This window comes from Protomyctophum parallelum (genome assembly GCF_964188405.1).
Source record: "Protomyctophum parallelum genome assembly, chromosome: 1".
Classification (NCBI taxonomy): domain Eukaryota; kingdom Metazoa; phylum Chordata; class Actinopteri; order Myctophiformes; family Myctophidae; genus Protomyctophum; species Protomyctophum parallelum.
The window spans coordinates 94,246,480-94,268,747 of NC_139697.1; the positions used below are offsets into that span (position 1 = coordinate 94,246,480).

At 43.4% G+C, this 22,268-nt stretch overlaps 1 protein-coding gene across 3 annotated transcripts in view; it reads right to left on the reverse strand.

Annotated features, from left to right (window-relative positions):
- The window catches only part of rars1 (arginyl-tRNA synthetase 1), a 41,809-nt gene extending 28,165 nt beyond the window's left edge, over positions 1-13,644 (reverse strand). The window contains exons 1-7 of one of the 3 annotated variants that reach the window (XM_083771878.1): positions 13,477-13,644; positions 10,399-10,536; positions 9,244-9,432; positions 6,403-6,511; positions 3,573-3,673; positions 3,160-3,281; positions 983-1,103 (exon numbers count right to left, since the gene is read on the reverse strand). In XM_083771878.1, coding sequence (XP_083628004.1) covers positions 983-1,103; positions 3,160-3,281; positions 3,573-3,673; positions 6,403-6,511; positions 9,244-9,432; positions 10,399-10,536; positions 13,477-13,524 — 828 coding nt within the window. In that variant the 5' untranslated portion in view covers positions 13,525-13,644. Of the gene's footprint in view, positions 1-982; positions 1,104-3,159; positions 3,282-3,572; positions 3,674-6,402; positions 6,512-9,084; positions 9,101-9,157; positions 9,186-9,243; positions 9,433-10,398; positions 10,537-13,476 lie in introns of those variants that run through there. The other 2 variants (XM_083771879.1, XM_083771880.1) reach the window with 2 other exon arrangements.
- Positions 13,645-22,268: the final 8,624 nt, after the last annotated feature.

Sequence of the window (22,268 nt, forward strand, 5' to 3'; positions counted from 1 at the left end):
CTATGTGCGTTATGTGTGCTGCTTTCAATGGCTTTTATGTCCAAATGGGCCCCCGGAATGGCTTTCCTGGTCAAAACCAGGTTTATTCAACGGCCGATATCCGGCGCTGTGATTGTCGCAGTCAGGTTTTTTCTGCAATCTGCACTCAGCGAGAGATCAACAACCGGTCAAGACAACACTCACACACACACACACCATTATGTCATCGTAACATCCGGTTACGGGTATTTGTCTCTTCAAAATATGGGATGAAAGGGGAAAGACCCGTGGCAATATGCGTTCATTAATTAAATAAGTCTAGCGGGGAATGTCATCATTTTAAACAAAGTAAATCACATACCCAACCTTTAAGGCCAGATCGATAAGCTCACAACGCGGCGCAAACGTGGCACGTCGGTGCACAAAGTTCAACACCTGCGTACAACAGAGCATGTAACAAAATGCTCAGTCTGCACGACTAAGGACTAAAACCAAAATGTGGTGTCAAAATCAACACTGGTGCACCTCTGTGGTAGCAGAGCTTACTTGCTCTTGCAAACCAAGCAGAGTACACCCAGTGGTTTTTAACCAGTGCTCCTCCAGACAGACACACCGACAGGCAGGCAGACACGCCGACAGGCAGGCAGACACACAGACAGGCAGACACACCGACAGGCAGACACACCGACAGGCAGGCAGACACACCGACAGGCAGACACACCGACAGGCAGACACACCGACAGGCAGACACACCGACAGGCAGACACACCGACAGGCAGGCAGACACACCGACAGGCAGGCAGACACACCGACAGGCAGGCAGACACACAGACAGGCAGGCAGACGGCAGACACACCGACAGGCAGGCAGACACACAGACAGGCAGGCAGACGGCAGACACACCGACAGGCAGACACACCGACAGGCAGGCAGACACACCGACAGGCAGGCAGACACACCGACAGGCAGGCAGACACACCGACAGGCAGACCGACAGACAGACCTTGTAGAATGCTTGCAGGTCTTCTATAGGAGGACTGACGGTCAGGTAGTTGGGGAACTTATCCTGGAGGTGAGCGATGAGCATTCCAAACTGTGTGCCCCAGTCTCCTACATGGTTCAGCCTGCACGCACACGCACACACACACACACACCCACACGCACACACACCCCTTGTGAGTACATCAACATTTTAGGACAGCGATTTTATTTATTTGTTTGTTTTGTTTGTATGTATGGTGTATGTTTAAAATGCATTCTCGCAGACACGGTAAGACTGTATCTATGTTAAGTTTAGGTCTATAATGCATTATAAGCGCATGTATAATGCAAATAATGCACTTTACGGCTCCATGACACCAATTATAAATGTTTATAATAATGCATTACATCATGTACTACTGAGCTTATAATGCATAATGTACCAGTACTTAACCTTTCTGGGCGGGAACCCCTTTTGGTGTTTTACCCCCTCAGGCCGGGAACCCATTTTGGGGTTCTGTACAGTATGTACAGTATTCAAAAATGTTAAATTGTTGATGCTGCTATATAAATATTTGAAGTTTTTCAGAAAACTTAGGTCAGGATTTAGAGGCGTTTTTAGAATCGGACTCAGGCCTTAAACTACTTATAATACTTCATGAACCTTGTTATAAGTTAATTCCTTATAAGAGCATTATAATGTATTATAAATGTGCTTAGAAATGCCTTATAGACCCAAACTTATTATTGTTGGGTCTGTTGGGTGCAAACCAGTCCAAAATTGTTCACTTTAATTTCAGGATTCAAATTCAAAAATAGCAGATTGACCGTTCAAAATGCGAGCGTGCAGCTCTGCTATTTTTTAATTTTTTGTGTTATGCTGTAGTATGAGTATATAAGTAGGATATTCATTTACAAAGAAAAGTAAAATAAAATATGGAGATAAAAGGTTTCTGCCCGACAGCAATGATATAGTCTTACCACTTAGAGCTGTGGTTCCCAAACGTGTTAGCCCAAAAGAGACATTAGACGTTTTAGCCCAAAAGAGACATTAGACGTTTTAGCCCAAAAGAGACATTAGACGTTTTAGCCCAAAAGAGACATTAGACGTTTTAGCCCAAAAGAGACATTAGACGTTTTAGCCCAAAAGAGACATTAGACGTTTTAGCCCAAAAGAGACATTAGACGTTTTAGCCCAAAAGAGACATTAGACGTTTTAGCCCAAAAGAGACATTAGACATTTTAGCCCAAAAGAGACATTACGTTTTAGCCCACGACCCAAAAGAGACATTACGTTTTAGCCTGCGACCCAAACTAGTGAGAACAGCAGATCTGCAAGCTCACAACTGTGGTGGGAGAAATTCATAACACTATAGTATTGATTAATTAAATGTGGCCTAACCTACGGAGTACCACCTGTTCTCCTCTGACAAACTGCGACAGATGCAGACCTATGCACCAAATCTAGTTACGAAGAGCCCAAACTAGATCATGTACATCTAACAAAACCCATGTACATGTAAGGAGTTGTTGAATGACCATGTTGTCACCTAAACATAACACCTATGTCCAAGGTAAGGGTTGGTCTGTCTATCTGTTGTTACCAATGTGGAGATTGCCTGTGAATATAAGTGTGTGTGTGGATTGATGAAGGGGGTGACTGGGAAGCAGTGATGCTGCCATTTTGCTGAACTAACAACCTACTGAGAACTATGAATAAAAAGAATGATGTCTGAATCCTGATCCTGAGTAATGCGATTTCCTGTTTTGTCTACTCTTCATCTACCTACCTTTTCGAAAATAGCAGACCTACAAGCTCGTAGTGGCGCGCTATGAGCTTGAAGAGCTGCTATTTTCCACTAGCTAAAGTATAACGTAGTGCTTAAAACACCACAAGGGGTTCCCGCCCAGAATGGGTTAAAAGTCCTATTCATACTTCAGTGTAAATAAGCAACTCAGCGCTCACCCAAACACATCTTTCCGTGGTCGCCTTATCACCTCAAACTGGAGTATGAATAGAGGCCTCCTACCTGAGGACCTCGTAGCCCTGCAGGAACTCAAACAGACGACACATGCTGTCTCCTATGATGGTGGAGTACGAATAGAGGCCTCCTACCTGAGGACCTCGTAGCCCAGGAACTCAAACAGACGACACATGCTGTCTCCTATGATGGTGGAGTACGAATAGAGGCCTCCTACCTGAGGACCTCGTAGCCCAGGAACTCAAACAGACGACACATGCTGTCTCCTATGATGGTGGAGCGCAGGTGACCCACGTGCATCTCCTTGGCAATATTGGGAGACGAGAAATCCACCACCACCTGAATATGCACGCGCACACACACACACACACACACACACACACACACACAATAAAGACTGCATGTGAAGGACCCCCTGTGGAACGGAGGCAGCTACTCGCATTGTGCTGGCTAGACTGCGAGTCCATAAACCCCGCCTCCGCGTCCCTCTGTTCCCGCTTCGCCCCGAGATAACTTTCTCCCAAAAAAAGAATGTTAATTAATAAATAAACTTCCAAGGCGGATAATAAAATGTGTCGCCTGCTTTACCGAGAGCGGCCAAACGCTTCTGAAAGCGAATGCGTGTCTCACCTTCTTCTGGGAGGCCAGCGGAGGCGGTTGGACTCCGTTGAGAAGCAGGTTGGTCAGCAGTTTGGACACAAACGCCCTCTTCAGGTGGATGTTGATGAAACCTGAAACCACGACGACAGCATTAGTCCACCGTGTCTGCTTTTTAGTCTGAACCACGTAGCCAGGCACCGCCGCCTTTACCCGACTCGACTACCATTTGCTTTTGAAAAGAAAGTGTATAAAAAGAACACGGCTAACATAATGGGAGTGGGCAGCAGTGGCTCAGGAGATAGAGCGGCGCCCAGTTTGATCCCGGGCTTCCCCCAGAGTTCAGAAGTGTCCTTGAGCAAGACTCTGAACCCCGAATTGCTCTCGATGAGCAGGTCGGTGCTCGGTGCCATGCACGGTTCCATCCGCCATCTGTGTGTGTGTGAGAACGGGTGAATGTAATGCACGGCGTGTTAAAGGAGGCTGAAAACAGCCAAAAAAATAACACACGCATCCAAGTGCCTACTAGGCAGGGTGCTGGATTAAACTAAGTCACAAGTAAATTAATGAAAAAATCTGCACACCATTTTCTGCTCCCATTTTCTTCACCCATTTAGGCCCGACATCGAAATTTAAATAATGTTTTCTAAATTCTGACTTTTCTGAACTACCTATGTTTCTATATCAGTGGTGCTCAATATTTCATGTTAAGGACCCCAAAAATTATATATAATAGGCCACCGACCCCCATCTGAAAATAGTTCAGTTCCAGGGACACCCCCAGAAGCAAAGATTTGAGTTAAAAACGTTGACTCTGTAATGTCATATAGATGTGAGGAACATTTTCGCGATTTTTCAAAAATAGCAGACCTACTAGCTTGTAGATCTGGTATTGTTCAACAGCTAAAGCATAACAATGTTTAATATAGGTAACGTTTGGAGCCGTAGCCCTTCTTCAGATCTGCACTAGGTGAATGATGCTATGAATGATGTGGCCTTATATTAAAGATGGGGTGCCGTGATTTCTGTACTTTCTGTTTTGCATGTGTCTATGGAGTTAACATTACTCTAATAGACATGAATTATAAATGATTATGTTATTACAAAGATCCAAATTATAATACACTAAAATATATTAGGCTTCGTAATCACAAATTGCACAGGGCAGATGCAAAACAAGACATCGATGACGTAATTCATATTTTTTTATATACATTTTATTTTTATTTCTAAAAACAAAATGTACTAAACAGCAGAAGTAAGTTGCGCTGCCATTTCTGCTATTTTGGAAAATTAAGACATTTTTTCAACATGGAAACCATTGACAATTATGCAATTCACAGAAAACCACCCAATAATAGAACCGCAGACTTTTTGATTGATTACGATCAGTTATCAACTGTCAAGTTTAATTGACTAATTTCATAACCACCATTAATAATTAACATCCCTAATCGTGACCGGCCAAGCCGACCTATGGAAACCCAGCATAAGCAACACATCCTTGAGGGTCGAAACCGGTTCAGTTCTTTTTGGTTTTTAGTCCATGAGCCAGAGCTCCAAAATTGGTGGGCAAACTATACCCTATATTAAATTGTTTATAGGATCAATACAAGTAAATTAATACATGATAACCCTTCCACAGTAGTAGCTTTTTCAAATTTTTGATTATTTTGCATATTTTCCTACATAATGCGTCATTTGCATATTTAAAAATGTAAAATTTGTAATACAATAAATCATTGTCTTCGTGTAAATACTCAATTGGGGAAGTTTAATGGTGATAACAATCTAATATAGGTATGGTTTTGCCCACTCAATTCATAATTAACGTTTCAATTTTGGAGCTCTGACTCATGGACTAAAAACCAAAAAGAACTGAACTGGTTCCCATTGGGAACCAACCGGTGGAAAAGGGGCCTTTGTGTATACCTGGTCCTGACTGAAGCCGTTAACCCTTTGTGTATACCTGGTCCTGACTGAAGCCGTTAACCCTTTGTGTATACCTGGTCCTGACTGAAGCCGTTAACCCTTTGTGTATACCTGGTCCTGACTGAAGCCGTTAACCCTTTGTGTATACCTGGTCCTGACTGAAGCCGTTAACCCTTTGTGTATACCTGGTCCTGACTGAAGCCGTTAACCCTTTGTGTATACCTGGTCCTGACTGAAGCCGTTAACCCTTTGTGTATACCTGGTCCTGACTGAAGCCGTTAACCCTTTGTGTATACCTGGTCCTGACTGAAGCCGTTAACCCTTTGTGTATACCTGGTCCTGACTGAAGCCGTTAACCCTTTGTGTATACCTGGTCCTGACTGAAGCCGTTAACCCTTTGTGTATACCTGGTCCTGACTGAAGCCGTTAACCCTTTGTGTATACCTGGTCCTGACTGAAGCCGTTAACCCTTTGTGTATACCTGGTCCTGACTGAAGCCGTTAACCCTTTGTGTATACCTGGTCCTGACTGAAGCCGTTAACCCTTTGTGTATACCTGGTCCTGACTGAAGCCGTTAACCCTTTGTGTATACCTGGTCCTGACTGAAGCCGTTAACCCTTTGTGTATACCTGGTCCTGACTGAAGCCGTTAACCCTTTGTGTATACCTGGTCCTGACTGAAGCCGTTAACCCTTTGTGTATACCTGGTCCTGACTGAAGCCGTTAACCCTTTGTGTATACCTGGTCCTGACTGAAGCCGTTAACCCTTTGTGTATACCTGGTCCTGACTGAAGCCGTTAACCCTTTGTGTATACCTGGTCCTGACTGAAGCCGTTAACCCTTTGTGTATACCTGGTCCTGACTGAAGCCGTTAACCCTTTGTGTATACCTGGTCCTGACTGAAGCCGTTAACCCTTTGTGTATACCATTACCTGGTCCTGCGATCTCTGTCTTCTGGATGAGTTCGTTGTCAGGAATGTTCTGCATGATCCTCTCAGCGATCTCCCTGGGGTTCACCTTCTGGTTCTGGGCCTTCAGCATCTACAGCAGACATGCATGTCCGGAAACGGTTAACCCATTCTGACCTGAGATCAGATTCTAAAAATGTCTTCTACATCCTGACAGTCTTCTATGTCAGTCGCTCTTCGATTTTTCAAAAATAGCAGACCTACAAGCTCGTAGCGCTATGAGCTTGTAGATCTGCTATTTTTAAATAGCTAAAGCATAACGTAATGCTAACACCGAAAGGGGTTCCCGCCTAAAAAGGGTTAACGCACATTTAACGCATTTAGACCTGAGCACGCATCTGTGTTCAGGTCTTTAACCATCATTTTAAACTTTAGCTGTTGGAAAAATAGATCTGCTATCTTTTGAAAAATGTGGCACAAATCTTTGGCTATATATTATTTCACAGACAATGTTTTTTTTTTCTCCAAGGAACAGCAATGTCCGTGTACACCTATGTGTTCACCTATGTATGTATTAATGAGCACGAGTATGACTGAGTACCAGTAGGGGCGCTGTTTGCCAAAAACAGAGAGATAGTATTAGTGCTGCACTGTTGCCTGCTAATATATGTGAGAGAGAGAGAGAGAGAGAGAGAGAGAGAGAGAGAGAGAGAGAGAGAGAGAGAGAGAGAGAGGAGATGGGGGGAGAGGGGAGTTGCACCACTCAGTTCACACGGGTGTGATTTTAACTCAAATCTTTGCTTCTGGGGGTCCCTGAAACAACATATTTTCAGATGGGCGTGTCGGCAGCGAATTACATATCATTTATGGGGTCCTGACATGAAACATTGAGATGATTGAGGGGGACTCCTGACATGAAACATTGAGATGATTGAGGGGTCCTGACATGAAACATTGAGATGATTGAGGGGTTCTGACATGAAACATTGAGATGATTGAGGGGTTCTGACATGAAACATTGAGATGATTGAGGGGTTCTGACATGAAACATTGAGATGATTGAGGGGTTCTGACATAAAACATTGAGATGATTGAGGGGTCCTGACATGAAACATTGAGATGATTGAGGGGTTCTGACATGAAACATTGAGATGATTGAGGGGTCCTGAGATGAAACATTGAGATGATTGAGGGGTTCTGAAATGAAACATTGAGATGATTGAGGGGTTCTGAAATGAAACATTGAGATGATTGAGGGGTCCTGACATGAAACATTGAGATGATTGAGGGGTTCTGACATGAAACATTGAGATGATTGAGGGGTTCTGACATGAAACATTGAGATGATTGAGGGGTTCTGACATGAAACATTGAGATGATTGAGGGGTTCTGACATGAAACATTGAGATGATTGAGGGGTTCTGACATGAAACATTGAGATGATTGAGGGGTCCTGACATGAAACATTGAGATGATTGAGGGGTCCTGACATGAAACATTGAGATGATTGAGGGGTCCTGACATGAAACATTGAGATGATTGAGGGGTTCTGACATGAAACATTGAGATGATTGAGGGGTTCTGACATGAAACATTGAGATGATTGAGGGGTTCTGACATGAAACATTGAGATGATTGAGGGGTTCTGACATGAAACATTGAGATGATTGAGGGGTTCTGACATGAAACATTGAGATGATTGAGGGGTTCTGACATGAAACATTGAGATGATTGAGGGGTTCTGACATGAAACATTGAGATGATTGAGGGGTTCTGACATGAAACATTGAGATGATTGAGGGGTCCTGACATGAAACATTGAGATGATTGAGGGGTTCTGACATGAAACATTGAGATGATTGAGGGGTTCTTGACATGAAACATTGAGATGATTGAGGGGTTCTGACATGAAACATTGAGATGATTATGATCAATATTTCACTTTTCTTTTCATAAATTAATGCCAAAAGTAGCCTTGCCGAGCCATGAGGCCCATAGGGCAGGAGCCTATCTCCTGTTTCTGTAGCGTGAGGCAGCTTGATGTACAAGTACACCCCCTGGACATGACGCTAGTATGTCGCAGGGACTTACCCCCCCAATCCAACCCTTGATGCTGAGTGTCAAGCAGGGAGGCATTGGGTCCCGTTTTTAGAGTCTTTGGTATGACCTGGCCGAAATGAAATTTGGCAGAGATGAATACTCCAAAACATGTTGTAACCGTGACCGCTCCTGCTTCAACGGAGTTGTTCTTGTTGCGAACGCAGTGAGCCACTTACTATGACAGCAGGGGCTGAGTGTCTGTGTGTGTGTGTGTCACGCTGTGTGGTGTCACGCTGTTACACCACCGGCCCGCCACCAGAGGGCGCAGCTGTGGCACGCACGCACGCACGCACACACATACACACACACACACACACACACAGGGCGCAGCTGTAGCACACACACACACACAACCACACACACACGAGCTGCGTTCGCTTCACGCGTTTGCGCGTCTTACTTGTTTGTTTGACTGACTGGTTGTTCTGCATAAAGTTCCTTTGTAATTTAGCCCAATTTATAATATATTGTGTTATGGAGGTATTTTTGTACTTCCGAGTATAAATAAAGGTGATGGTGATGATGATGATGACATGATGGAGACCCAGTAGTAACTCTGAGGACCCCCCCTATTGAATGGCCCTGTGCTGTGCTAAGAGCTTGTACCTGGGCCAGGGCCATGGCACTGGTAGTTACCCTGTTGAAGAGCCCTGTCCTGTGCTGTGCTAAGAGCTTGTACCTGGGCCAGGGCCATGGCACTGTTGCACTGGTAGTCACCCTGTTGAAGAGCCCTGTCCTGTGCTGTGCTGTGCTAAGAGCTTGTACCTGGGCCAGGGCCATGGCACTGTTGCACTGGTAGTCTCCAAACTTGGCCTGCTGGTTGGGGGTGACGGCCAGGGGCGGGTTGTCCAGCTGCGGACACGCTGCCCTGATGGCCTCGCCGAAGATCTCCCCCAGTCGCTGGTTGATGTTCATCATGGACTTGCTGCACTCACTCCTCTCCTCCTGAAGGCTCTGCACACACCACACACACACACACACACACACACACACACACACACACACACACACACACACACACACACACACACACACACACACACACACACACACACACACACACACACACACACACACACACACACACACACACACACACACACACACACACACACACACACACACACACACGTTAATAGTTCAATAAAAACCAATGAAATAATTAAATTAAGTATTATTTTAGTTAGAAAATAACAATGAGGCTTTGCAAAAAAACAACTAAAAAACGAAACAAAAAAAATGAATTGCATGGAGAACAAAGAGTTTTACAAAACTAACAAAAACAAACTCATCATGCATGCAGTGTTACTCTTGGTCAGTATTTCAAACATAAGCTTAGAATGGGGGGGGGGAATGAAATCCATATCGATATGAAAGAGATAGAGGAGGGGGGGGGGATAGATGGACAGAATGCGAGATATGGAAAATGAAAAATGGATGGAGAGAATGAGGGAGAGAATGAGAGAGGGATGGAGAGAATGAGAGGGATGAGAGAGTGACAGATATATGGAGAGAAAGAGAGAGGGAATGAGAGGCAGAGAGAGAGATAATGTGGGGAATAAGTGATGGTGGCTGTAGAGCAGAGCAGACAGAGGTAGGTAGGCCTGTCACAATTATGACATAATCGCCAAATCACAATTATTGGATATAATCCGAATGATTTTTGCATAATCATCCCAATGTTGAAAAATGTCCACAATGTCTACATTTTTCAAAAATAGCAGAGCTACAAGCTTACAAAATGCCACTTTGTGACGTGTTGTAATTTAAGCTTGTAGATCAACTATTTACGCTATTTCTTTTAAAGAAAATGTTATTAGAATTTAGAAATTATTAAATGTGTCAGTGATTTCTTTGTAGTTTGTACATTACATTTATTACTGAGTGAGAGAGTGAGTGAGAGAGGGAGAGAGGGGTTACCCTCTTGAGGATGTTGAGCCTATATTTGAGACGGGCGTTCTCCTCTCGCAGCTCATCCAGTTGGGGCGACAGGCCCTCCTGGGACACTGGGTTCTGAAGACTCTCCACCTCCGCTGTGAGAGACTGGATCTGTCGCTCCTATGACGCACACAAAATGATAAATCAAACCATCTGCTGAGCTCCACGCAAAATATACAGTCAACGTTGTGAGCCCAATGTCCAAATTGGGACCGACAAACATTTGGCTGCATATTTATTGATATGGATGTCGTCAAAAACTAAAAACAACCATACAAGGAAAAAACAAACCATCACTTCAATGAAGAATACAATATTTTGTGTTTGTCTCTCGACACTCACTTTACTGTTGCACCCCCAATAAAGGCAGGCTAAGTAAAAAGCCAACAACCTGTCAGTACACAGCCCTCTCTCTCCCTCTCCGTAATGAGTCAAGTTCAACACCTGCTATGTTGCTGTTGTGCTTTTGAGCTGCAGTTGTGCGGTGGGCAAACTGATGAAGAATAGATTTGTAACCGCCGCCCTCTGACTAATGGATTAAATCACAGCAAGAATGCATTTCCAAATGTTTTATTCTTTTACATCTCAAATGACAGACGTTTCGACTAGTATCCAGCCTTCCACACAGATAGTCGAAACCTCTGCCATTTGTGATGTAGAAGAATAAAACAGTTGAAAATTAATTATTGCTGTGTGCGACCCTTTACCTATATTCCAAACTGACGAACAGTAATCTCACTGTTGTGTTGTGTTGCATGAATGGTGTATGCAATAATATGACAGTGTTTTTGATGATGTTTTTGAGAAAACAGGAAGAGTAGCTGCTGTCATGTACAGTATGTACAGCAAGCTAAAGGGGATATAATAATTATATCAAACCACAAGATGCCTTTGGCAGAATACAATGAATGAAGAAGCTAATAGATGTGAGCTGACGCATTAAGGTCCATCTCAACAGAATACTGTGTGTCACATCTTAGTAATGGGATGTTCTTATAACATGTGTGTGCATTTGAGTGTATAAAAAATAAAATAAATATATACTGTATATATATATATAACTGGAATTTGTGTGTTCACTTTCCACTGTAATGGGTCATTCTGCCAGCATGCTTTACTTTGCCCTGCACCAGTAACAGATCATGACAGCAGCCAAATGTTCTATACGTTGCATCTACAAGCTTACAGCACGTTGTTAGGGTTAGGGTTGAGTCGACACGCTGTGTGAGATTGTGGTTCTGTGATATTCTGCACGCGGTCCGCCGCACGGCGAGGTATAACCCCAAGCACACCAATGACTCGCCATGCAACTCTTTCAATTATTTTTCTAAGTGTTGCAGTTTGGAAGCACTCGTTTTTGTTAACGGGTCGCCCTGCTGCCTCCTGCATATGTGCAAATTCGAAACAGGTGGAACGCAGGGCCGTTCAGTGACATACGACGAGTGCTTCCAAACTCCAGCACTTTGAAAAATAATCACCTGCAGAGGATGTCTTGACAGAAAGTAGCTCATAACATGTCTACGGTGGATTTTTATGAAAAACAAGCTCGGCAGATTGAAAGAGGATAATTCAAGCTTGGACTACAGCTGAAATGTTGGTGAGTTTAACGTTGTTTAAGACAAACAGATCGCAAACCAAATTGGAGGAGTGGGGGAGTCAATGGAGGGTATTGCAACTCTAGATTCATCATTCATCCCATTATAAAAAAATCTAGAGTTGCAAATTGCGGCTAGCATGCGCTGTCCCTCTGATGTTCTCGTTCCTGATCCTATCCAGAGAGAACCTCAACATTTTAGTCTCTGCTACCTCCAGCTCTATTTCCTGTCTTTTCACGACTGTCTCTAAACCAACATAGCTGGTCTCACCACCATCTTGTACACCGTCCCTTTCATTCTTGCTGATACCTTTCTAATTCTATCACACATCACATCCGACACTTTTCTCCACCCATTCCAACCTGCTAGCACTTGTTTCGTCACCTCTTTTCCACACTCTCCAAGTCTCCATCGATGTACAGTGTATTGTTTACCGTGAACCGATAACCAAAATAAAACATGAAAAACATAAGTTATATATAATTTACTGGGTGCCATTAGCTATTTACCAACAGTTAAAGCAACTAGTTGGAACTATAGTGGCACTTAACTCCACTATATCTCAGTCGCAAATATTGTACTGTTACTCCACTGCAAAACGTACTAGTTACTAATACAGATGACTAATACAAAACAAATAACCACTTCAGCCATTTGAAAATAGTACAAGGTAACCATAAATTAGTTTACATTTTGAACTTGAGTACTATAATTTGGTACTTTAATTGTAACAGAGTACATCTACATTGCAGTATTGATACTTTTAACTGTGAGTACTTCCTCCATCACTGGCTATTTGGCAACTTAAAATGTCATACTGGCCAATATAGGCTACCATGCAGTAAATATAACGCCTGGGTTTCCGAGGCTAACCATGCAGTAACTACTGTCTACTATAGTTACCATCGGTTACATCAGCAGCAGCAAACAAACAGTAGACCGTTAGCATAGTTTAGCATGTTGTGTGTCATGTCAGTCATGCAGCTGTTTTACAGCAGTGGTTCCAAAACTCTCTCGTGTCAAGGACCCCCAAAATGACAATAATTAGCCCCGCGAACCCCCCATTTGAAAGGATATGCCAGGGACCCCCATGAGAGAAGACGTGTACGGCTTTAAGCAGTGCTTGTCAACCCGTTTAATGTCATGGACCCCCATTTAATGGCATTTCTATCTCTGGGACTGGGATCCCTCAATGTATTATTGTAAAATCAATGTTAATGTAACTCTGAGTGTACAAATGGAACCAAATGTTTGGTTCCAAACTATCATTTAGCTGGGGACCCCCTATGGACCAGAGCTATAGGGACCCCTGGAACTTCCTCAAGGACACACAGGGGGTCCCCCGAAACCCACTTTCAACCCCTGCAGTAGACCGTTAGCATAGTGTAGCATGTTGTGTGTCATGCCAGTCAGTGGTGTCAGTCATGCAGCCGTTTCACATGACAGCCTGCTGTACAGCACTCACCTGCTCCTGCAGCCTGCTCGTGTACGCACACAGCTGTTCGTCCATCATTCCAGCCTGAATCTAAAGCGTTCCGTTTGTTAATATTAGTAGTAAATAATATAAACTCAGTGGCGCAGTCTCTCTCTCTCTCTCTCTCTCTCTCTCTCTGCCTCAGTCTGAATGAAACGTGTGTGTAGTGTGTGTGTGTGTGTGTGGAGAACAGAGCAATGAACCGGAAGGGAATGACATGACAGTGACACCACGCCGACACGGTGGAGTGTAAAGGAGGAGCGGTCGCACACGTCACGTACATGAAGTGAGTGGCATGTGCTGTACTGTCTGTACTGTACTACTAGCTCTCCTCCCTCCCTGGCTTTCTCGTGTGTTAGGCTGCGCAACAGTGACACTTGGTGGTGAAAATATGCTTTTTCCATGCTTGATTGATTGATTGAAATATTTATTAACAGTTTGCAGAATTTACAGTACATTTCAAGCACAAACTCAATACAAAGACTGTTAACTGTGAGTGGACGACCCAATTAAGCATTACACTTGTTTACAACAGGGTCAACATTGTTCAATTCATCAAAGCTCAGACCCAGGGACAAAGCCAGCCAGCCAGGGACAGCCGTCTAGGCCTATAGGCCTACTAAAAAAATTGTGTAATTTTTTTCCATTTTATCATGAACATTAGTGATGTGACGACCAATTATATGAAGGTAGGTTGAAAAGTGGTCCTTAAATTGGAGGTGGCCAAGTTGGCCAACACAGGCTTGAACTCCATATCATTATCACCAAGCATAGCCTATAGCACATCTTTGTTTGATCCAATACAGATATTGAAGTTATCGCCTCCTCCAAGCGGTAAAGAAAATCACACCTGTGTGAACTGAGCAGTGCAACTAGTTACTGTACTGTACTGAATTATATTATTATATTATCACACAAAAAGATGAAATTACCTACAATCAAAGAACAAGATTCCTTTACAGGATCTCCTCACTGGTCAACAAAAACACCTTCAAGACCTTAACAGGAGGCCTCGTACAAGGTTTCTTTGAATATGCATGCACCTCTTGGTACCACAGCACCTCAAAGGCCCTTAAAACAAGGCTCCAGACCTCCCAAAACAAACTGGTCAGGCTCCTACTTGGCCTCACCCCCGAACCCACCTCACCCCTGCCCACTTTGACAGGCTGGGATGGCTTAGGGTCGACAACAGAGTACAGCATCTTGCAATGGGTCTGGTCCACAAGATTCGATACACCTGCACCAAGATACCCATGTACCTGTCTAAATACTTCCTTAATGTAAACGAAGTCCACACCCACAACACCAGAGGGAGTGCAACAAACCATGTACAACCCAGATTCGGCACAAACAAGGGACTAAATTATTTTCGCTCCTATGCCACCAAAATGTGGAACGCCCTACCAACAGTCATTAAGACATGTGAATCCCTTGACTCCTTCAAAACCGCTCTCAAAGGGCACCTACGGACGGCTGCAATTCGAAACTGGCCCCTGTAAAATCTGAATCCCCCCACCCCTTTTCCCCTCACTGTATATGTTTCTTTTCCCTTTTTGCAGCCTTTATGATGAATACCTGTTCTGTTCTTTAACTATATAGAAGTGTCTATTTGTACATCTCTAAATGTTTTGATGAATTGAACATGGTGGACCCTGTTGTAAACAAGTGTAATGCTTAATTGGGTCGTCCACTCACAGTTAACAGTCTTTGTATTGTATTTGGCAGGTTTGAAGCATCATTTGAATCCTAATGGGCATCAAAGAACCACATTCTACTTCGACCAAAACGGGGGTTTCACTTCGCTTCCAATCGCACTTGATTACGTTTCGGTGCAGGTGGGAAATGCAATCCGCAGCAAATAAAGGAAATGAAGCAAACACTGTGGCGGGTGAGGAGCTAAACACAGTTGGAGATGGAGAAGGCATATTTTATGCAGTGCAAAGATGTCCCGTTACCATGGATAGACCATAGAGCTATAAAGGATAGACGTGGTCGAATGAGGAGACTGAAGCCCTGGTCGAAATGAGGACGAGCACATTTATCAATTGCTTAAGGAAACACATAAAAACACTGCAGTGTAGCCTACAGAATATTCTGTCTGTCTCAGTCTGTCTGTAAACATGGAGTACGTGCTGTCACTGTGTGGGGACTGGGGAGTAGGGACTTTCATCTCGATAAACATTTTGTGCTGCTGTCTGTTCTCAATGCGCTCAGCGCTGTGCCTCCATGCTCAAAAGAACAGTGCTTGGCTGCGTGCGTACACTAGTGTGTGAGAGAGAGAGAGAGAGAGGTCCAGTCCCCGACGGCACGACACATGCACGTGTGACGTTATAATTTTAACACCATAGATTTCACTGTGTAGGCTATAGTTTATGAATTGAACAAATTTATGAGGTCCCTGCGTTTCCTTGCTGTGCTTGACACAGCCAGTGTGAAGGCAAACCGCAGCAAATTAAATATGGAAGAATTCCAACTTCTCCGCCCATTCGCATCGAGTCTACCGAAGTATTAGGTGGGAATGTGACCCAATACAGAGGTGCCTGCGGTTTGATTATGAGTGGAGAAATTCATATAGGCCTAGATATTAGACCACAGTGTTTAACTCTTGTACAACAATCATCTAAATGAAAATACAGTTTTGCATGTGTAAGTGTAAGTTTTACAGAGGTAATACAAATACAATAGTAGACAATAAGGTTTAATAATAAGAAATATTTGATTGGAAAGCTACAGTCAAGTGGAATGTTGGTGGGATGTGTTCACAGAACAAAACAAGTTGTATAAAAAACAACATAATAAAAACGTTAAAAAACTACAAAAATAATAGATACCAAAATAGAAATAAAGGGCCTGGGCCGGTTTAGCGGTCTAGGCACCGTGGCTGGTAATCCCGCATGATAGTGTGTCGCAGGTTCGAGTCCCGTTCCACCATCTCTCTCCCCGGTTCCTGTCTACCTACTGTGATCTATCAATAAACGCAAAAAAGCCCCAAAAATATCTTAAAGGAAAATAAATAAATAAAGAAACTTGGGACTGCAGGTATGATATACCTCTTAAGAAAGGAAATGTATGAACAGCAAAGTGTCAAATGTGCTAGAGCAGAAGATACTTTATCAGCAAATATGCAGCAGTACTATATCCCGCACATCAATAATCGCTTGTACATTATCCAGGTAAATGTAAAAAATATGTATAAGAATAAACCGGTAATCTATTTAGCAGCAGTGTGCACCAAATGTGCAAGAACAGAAGGCACACCTTTTATTTATCAGTAAGCGTGCACGCATACATTATGCCGTAGCCTATAGGCTACATAAAACGTCGATCACTTGTCCACTACAGATAACAAGATGTAAAATAAAATAAAATTTAAAAGAATAAAAAAAATGAACCCTGTATAACTATTGTGTGTCTCTTCAGCCTTTCCATTGTAATCCCCGGCGGTGACAGAGCCTGGCAGACCTCTATCGCGAGCTCCCCTGAACCACTTGGAGAGAGCCTGCTCTACATCCTTCTCGTTGATGCCTTGAGTGTCGGCATTGTTCTTTAGTGCCCCTAAAAGAAATGACATGAAGCTTGGGTAAATCTAGTAGTAGGGGAGCATAGGAGAGAGAATGGTGATATTGCGCTAATTTGTCTAAACGCGTAGCCCAGGACACGCTCTAATTATTATGATTAGGATGATATGACTCCCGAGTGGGCGACCTTCGGGGTCGCCGGGGTAGACATTCCGGGTTGCAGTCTACATGTTACGTAGACTGTAATTCTAGTGCTGTCTACGTAACATGCTATAAGTCTGTTTAAAATGCTATCTAAGTCTACATAAAGTGCTATCTAAAGGCCTAGGGCAAGTGCTATGGGCCATGGTGGCGTCTGAAAAGGTGGGTTTTCAGACTACGGCATAATTACATTTAGAAAATGTTGCCTTATAGGCCTATAGGTTGTCAATGGTGGCCATATAGTGTCGCAGTCCCCAAGATGGCGTCATCCCTTTTCATGACGACGCCAGGCCCAGGAAATAATTCCCAATGAATTTTTCCCATAGACATTTCAAAAAGTATTTATTTAAAGATGGTTACGCCGCGGACAAAGCCAACTGGAGTTGTGACAACTCATGACAACAAACACAATATTTTGGACCAAACAAATAATTGCAATGAAGAAAAACAACAACAAAAGTGTTGTAACCTTCTGTTTCTTTTCTTCTTTATAATTATTTGTTCTGCCCAAAACATTGTGCTTGTTGTCATGATTTGTCACGACAAGAGTTGACTTTGTACGAGGCTTAAAAGGTCTTTAATACTTTTTGAAATGAGGAAAATGAACGGAGAATCATTTCCTGGGCCCTGGAAGGCCAGGGCTGGACTGCGACGCTCTATAGCTAAATCATTAGAGCATGCCCTGGGCTACATGTGTATATCAAATGTTTTGCCAATTAAAGATGTAATGCATGCAGTCATCCACCCACCCCTAAAACATGATAATCAGGTATTGTGATTATACTAGGAGGAAGATTTTTTTTTCCAGAAAAGTGTAGGCCTACAGAAAGTGTTAAAATGATGTTTCTATGTGGCCACACCCACCAGTTCAGACATTAAGCACCACCCACCTGAACTGAAGCCGTAGAGGATTTTAGTGTGTCAATTTGGCCTTTTGACTCAAAGGCTTTCAGCTTTCAAACCGCAACATTTATACTAACATTATACTATACCTTATCTTAAGTCAGTTAAAGGAAAAGTTGCATTGAGCAATGTAAAACTCATATTTACCGTATACAACATCAAAAAGACGCAGGTCTCGGAACTTCCTCTTGCCTTGATGTCCAAAAAGGTTGTACTGGTGTGCCAATTCCTGTGAGAGGAGAAACGCCATCATTCGTCCGGTAGCATCATCCAGTGAACTACCTCCTTTGTCTCCAACCATGGCAACCTGGGTGTGTGTATGGTAAAAGTTACAGGAAGGAAAAGCCACATTAAGTGAAACAGCCAAGATATCAATGCAGAGTTGTCATTCTATCGTTAACCCACTTTTGCACCTACAGTATTCTATAACTCTGTTCTACGGCATTTGAATCAATTGGTTTACCCTGCCATGCTTTCCCAAGACCACCCTCCTCCAAATGCCACTTCAGCCCTGTGTCACTTTCACCCAGTAATACCACAGCACCAGAAGTCCAGTCTTGTCGCTGCCTGTGTGATAGAGTGATATAGATGGGATCCATGGCAGTGATCTAGTTGGACAATTCATTTAGCAAATAATATGTTCTGTGATTCAGATTTAATAGTTAAAAGGAGAACAGAGTCAGAATAGATCAGTGCATCTGTAATCTACTACTTCACACTTGGTGTTGGTAATCGATTGGTCTTGTCTGTAGAGGGAGCAAGTGAGAGAGCGCGGGCTTGTTGTTTCATTCTCATACTGCTGACAGAGAGGAAACACTGTGTCCAGCTTTCTTACTGAGATCTCCCCTTTTACAGGTATAAAATGAGTATTTCTGTTCATGACTGATTACAGTGTTGTTATGATGTGTTGTGTATATCTTGAGTAACTTTGTGACCAAATATAAAGTGTTTTGGAAGTATTATTTTGAGAGTTTGGATCATACAGTATGTGGATTCAGTGCACAATGCAACACAACGTGGCCATGCTACATGCAGTGTACAACGTTGCTAATGTGTGTGTGTGTGTGTGTGTGTGTGTGTGTGGGTAACTTGCATGCATTCATGCAGGCAAGAGAAGTAAGAGAAAACGATTTTGTGTTTATGTTATTGTGAGAAAAGAGACATGTTATTATGCTAAAAATGGTATTTACCTGCATAGAGAAAAGTTGATATTGCAATGAAACATTGTGACTATGTTAATATTTCTGAACTAAAAGTGAATAAACCATTCTCATACTGCTGACAGAGAGGAAACACTGTGTCCAGCTTTCTTACTGAGATCTCCCCTTTTACAGGGTACTACATTTTGGGGGCTCGAGCCGGGATGAATGCAACGAGGGCCAGCTGTCTAAGATAGACGTCCCCGATCAACATTCAACCATTTTTCATCTACAACCAACCAGGGTGGAAGATAGTGTGTGGTGGTTCAACAACTGCGTAGAGAGACTTGTATGCAATCTGAGGTTAACCACTGGTGCCAGGAAAGCTGCGTTTACTCTGCAAAGAGAGTCGCCACCACACTGATGTCCACAGGTTCACAAGTTGTGTTGTCGACTCTGCAAGGAGGTCCCACACCACGCCAACATCCACGTGTCAAATAACCGTTGCCGTCCCTGCAAGAAAATTCTACACCGCAGAATCAACGGGCCAAAGAACTGTGTTGCCTATTCTGTGAAGAAAATAATTCTACACCACAGAATCAACGGGCCAAAGAACTGTGTTGCCTATTCTGTGGAGAAAAAAATTCTACACCGCAGAATCAACGGGCCAAAGAACTGTGTTGCCTATTCTGTGAAGAAAATAATTCTACACCACAGAATCAACGGGCCAAAGAACTGTGTTGCCTATTCTGTGGGGGAAGAAATTCTACACAAAAGAATCGACGGGCCAAAGGACTGTGTTGCCTGTTCGGTGGAGAGAGGGTTTTGGATCACACTGACATCCACGGGTCAGAGAACAGTGTGGTCTATTCTACAAAGAAAAGGTATTTTATCGCACTGACATTTCCCACAGGCCAGCGACTGAGATGTCTGATTCAGACGCTGACATGGGTTCCTCAGCACTAGAGGAGTTGAAATTAGAAATTGGTGGTGCTCTATATACATTGAGAAGGGATGCCTTGATTGAAATTTGTGATTTTCTGTCAATTGCTGGTTCAAAGCGTGAAAATGTAAAGGGGAAAGGTCGCCCTGCTCTCATTGCCCATGTCACAGGACATTTGGAGAGGGAAGGTTTACTTGAACTTGAGGACCTGGGTATGGCAGAGTTACTTTGCCTGAAAGATAAAATTACTGAGTTAAAACGGGGTGAACAAATGGAAAAAGAAAAACAGGTGTCCCCTGGTGCAAAAGAGACGGGCTTGGGGCAACAGGTTGTTCAACCCTCAGAAACTGAGAGGTTGCAAAAGGAGCTTGAGATGTTAAAATTAACATTATCATTAGCACTACACGAGAAATCGAACCAGAGAGCCAACAAAATCAGTGGGGGGGAGGATAATGTTGGTAAGGACCTTGCCTCTGTCCCCCAACCGCATGTTTCATTACAGTGGAATAGAGAATACAAAATATCAGGCCAAATTGGCGAACCGGGGCAAAAAGATAAACTCACATTCTCCAGTCTAGCCCACCAAATTGAGCAAGGGATCAACAAGGGATTTCCTGAGATTGAAATAGTTGATGCAGTGATCAGGGCAATTGCACCAGGCTTACAATTACGTAGTTACCTGGAGGGAAAAAGCAACCTCACACTACCTACTTTGAGGAGAATTCTCAGGTCCCATTACCAAGAAAAGGGAGCAACAGAACTGTATAAACAGCTCACGTCAGAGGCCCAAAGTAGTAAGGAAACGCCACAAAACTTTCTTATCCGGGCCCTAGATTTAAGACAAAAAATACTATTCGCTTCACAGGAAGCAGAGTCTGGTCTAAAATATGATCCTGTCCTTGTACAGAGCATGTTTCTCCATACCGTTCTCACAGGTCTGCAAAATGATAGCATTAGAAGCGACCTTCAGCCTTATCTGCAACAAACAACAACTAGTGATGAGCTACTCCTTGAAAAACTAAACATTGCATGTGCAAACGAAACAGAAAGACAGGATAAAAAGAAACTACTTACCCACCAGCGGCCAACCTCTGTGCACACAGTCCAGTCTGATGACACAGATAAAAAAAATAAACCCTCAAACTTAGAATCCACCAACAAAACTCATCCTGATGTACTAAGTCAACTAAAAGAAATGCGTTCCGACATGGCATTATTAAAAAACATAGGCGCTGAGGTTGCACAAATCAAAGAGTCAATCCGCCAGCCTAACTCAGCACAAACACAGTATTTTGCCTCCCCAGTAGCGCAGGAATGCATCCCCCCTCCCCAGTTCCAGTATCCCCCACAACACTACTGGCCTTCCCCAGGACGAAGAGAAGAGAGAGCACAGTATCAGCAAGGGTTCTCACCACAGCAATACCCGACCCAGAATCGTGCTCGTCAGAACAGATGTGTTGGCTGCCAGCAAAGTGGAAATGAATATTGCACCCACTGTTACAGATGCGGTAGTAGCGAACATTTCATCGCAGGCTGCAGAGTGAGAGGAACCAGACAAGACAAAGAGGGTCCTTTAAACGGGTGAGGGTTGCCCCCACGGGACTGGGAGTAACCAGCAACAGTATAATGTCCCAACCACATTGCTCAAACTGTGGTGCCCCTGGGAGAGACCAAAGGCTTATGAGATGTGCAACATGTAAAAATGACACTTACTGTTCAAAAACATGTCAAGTGGAGCATTGGCCAAGACATAGAAAACGGTGCAACCAGTACTCTCACCCAAAAGTAAAAGCTGTCTACACAGAAAAAGAGGACAGCCGTCCTCGTCTTGTTGGGCTGGTCGGAAAACGCTGTATAGTTGAATGCTACATACAAGGTCTTAAAACCAGAGCATTATGGGATACAGGCTCCCAAGTTTGTATTGTTGATGAAGAGTGGAAAAACACAAATTTGCCACAGGCACAGTTAAGAGATGTGTCTGAACTACTGGATGCCCCTGGGGATTTGAAGATCACAGCCGCTAATGGAGGGAGAATGCCATATAAGGGTTTCATTGAGGTCACTTTTGGATTAGCTGCA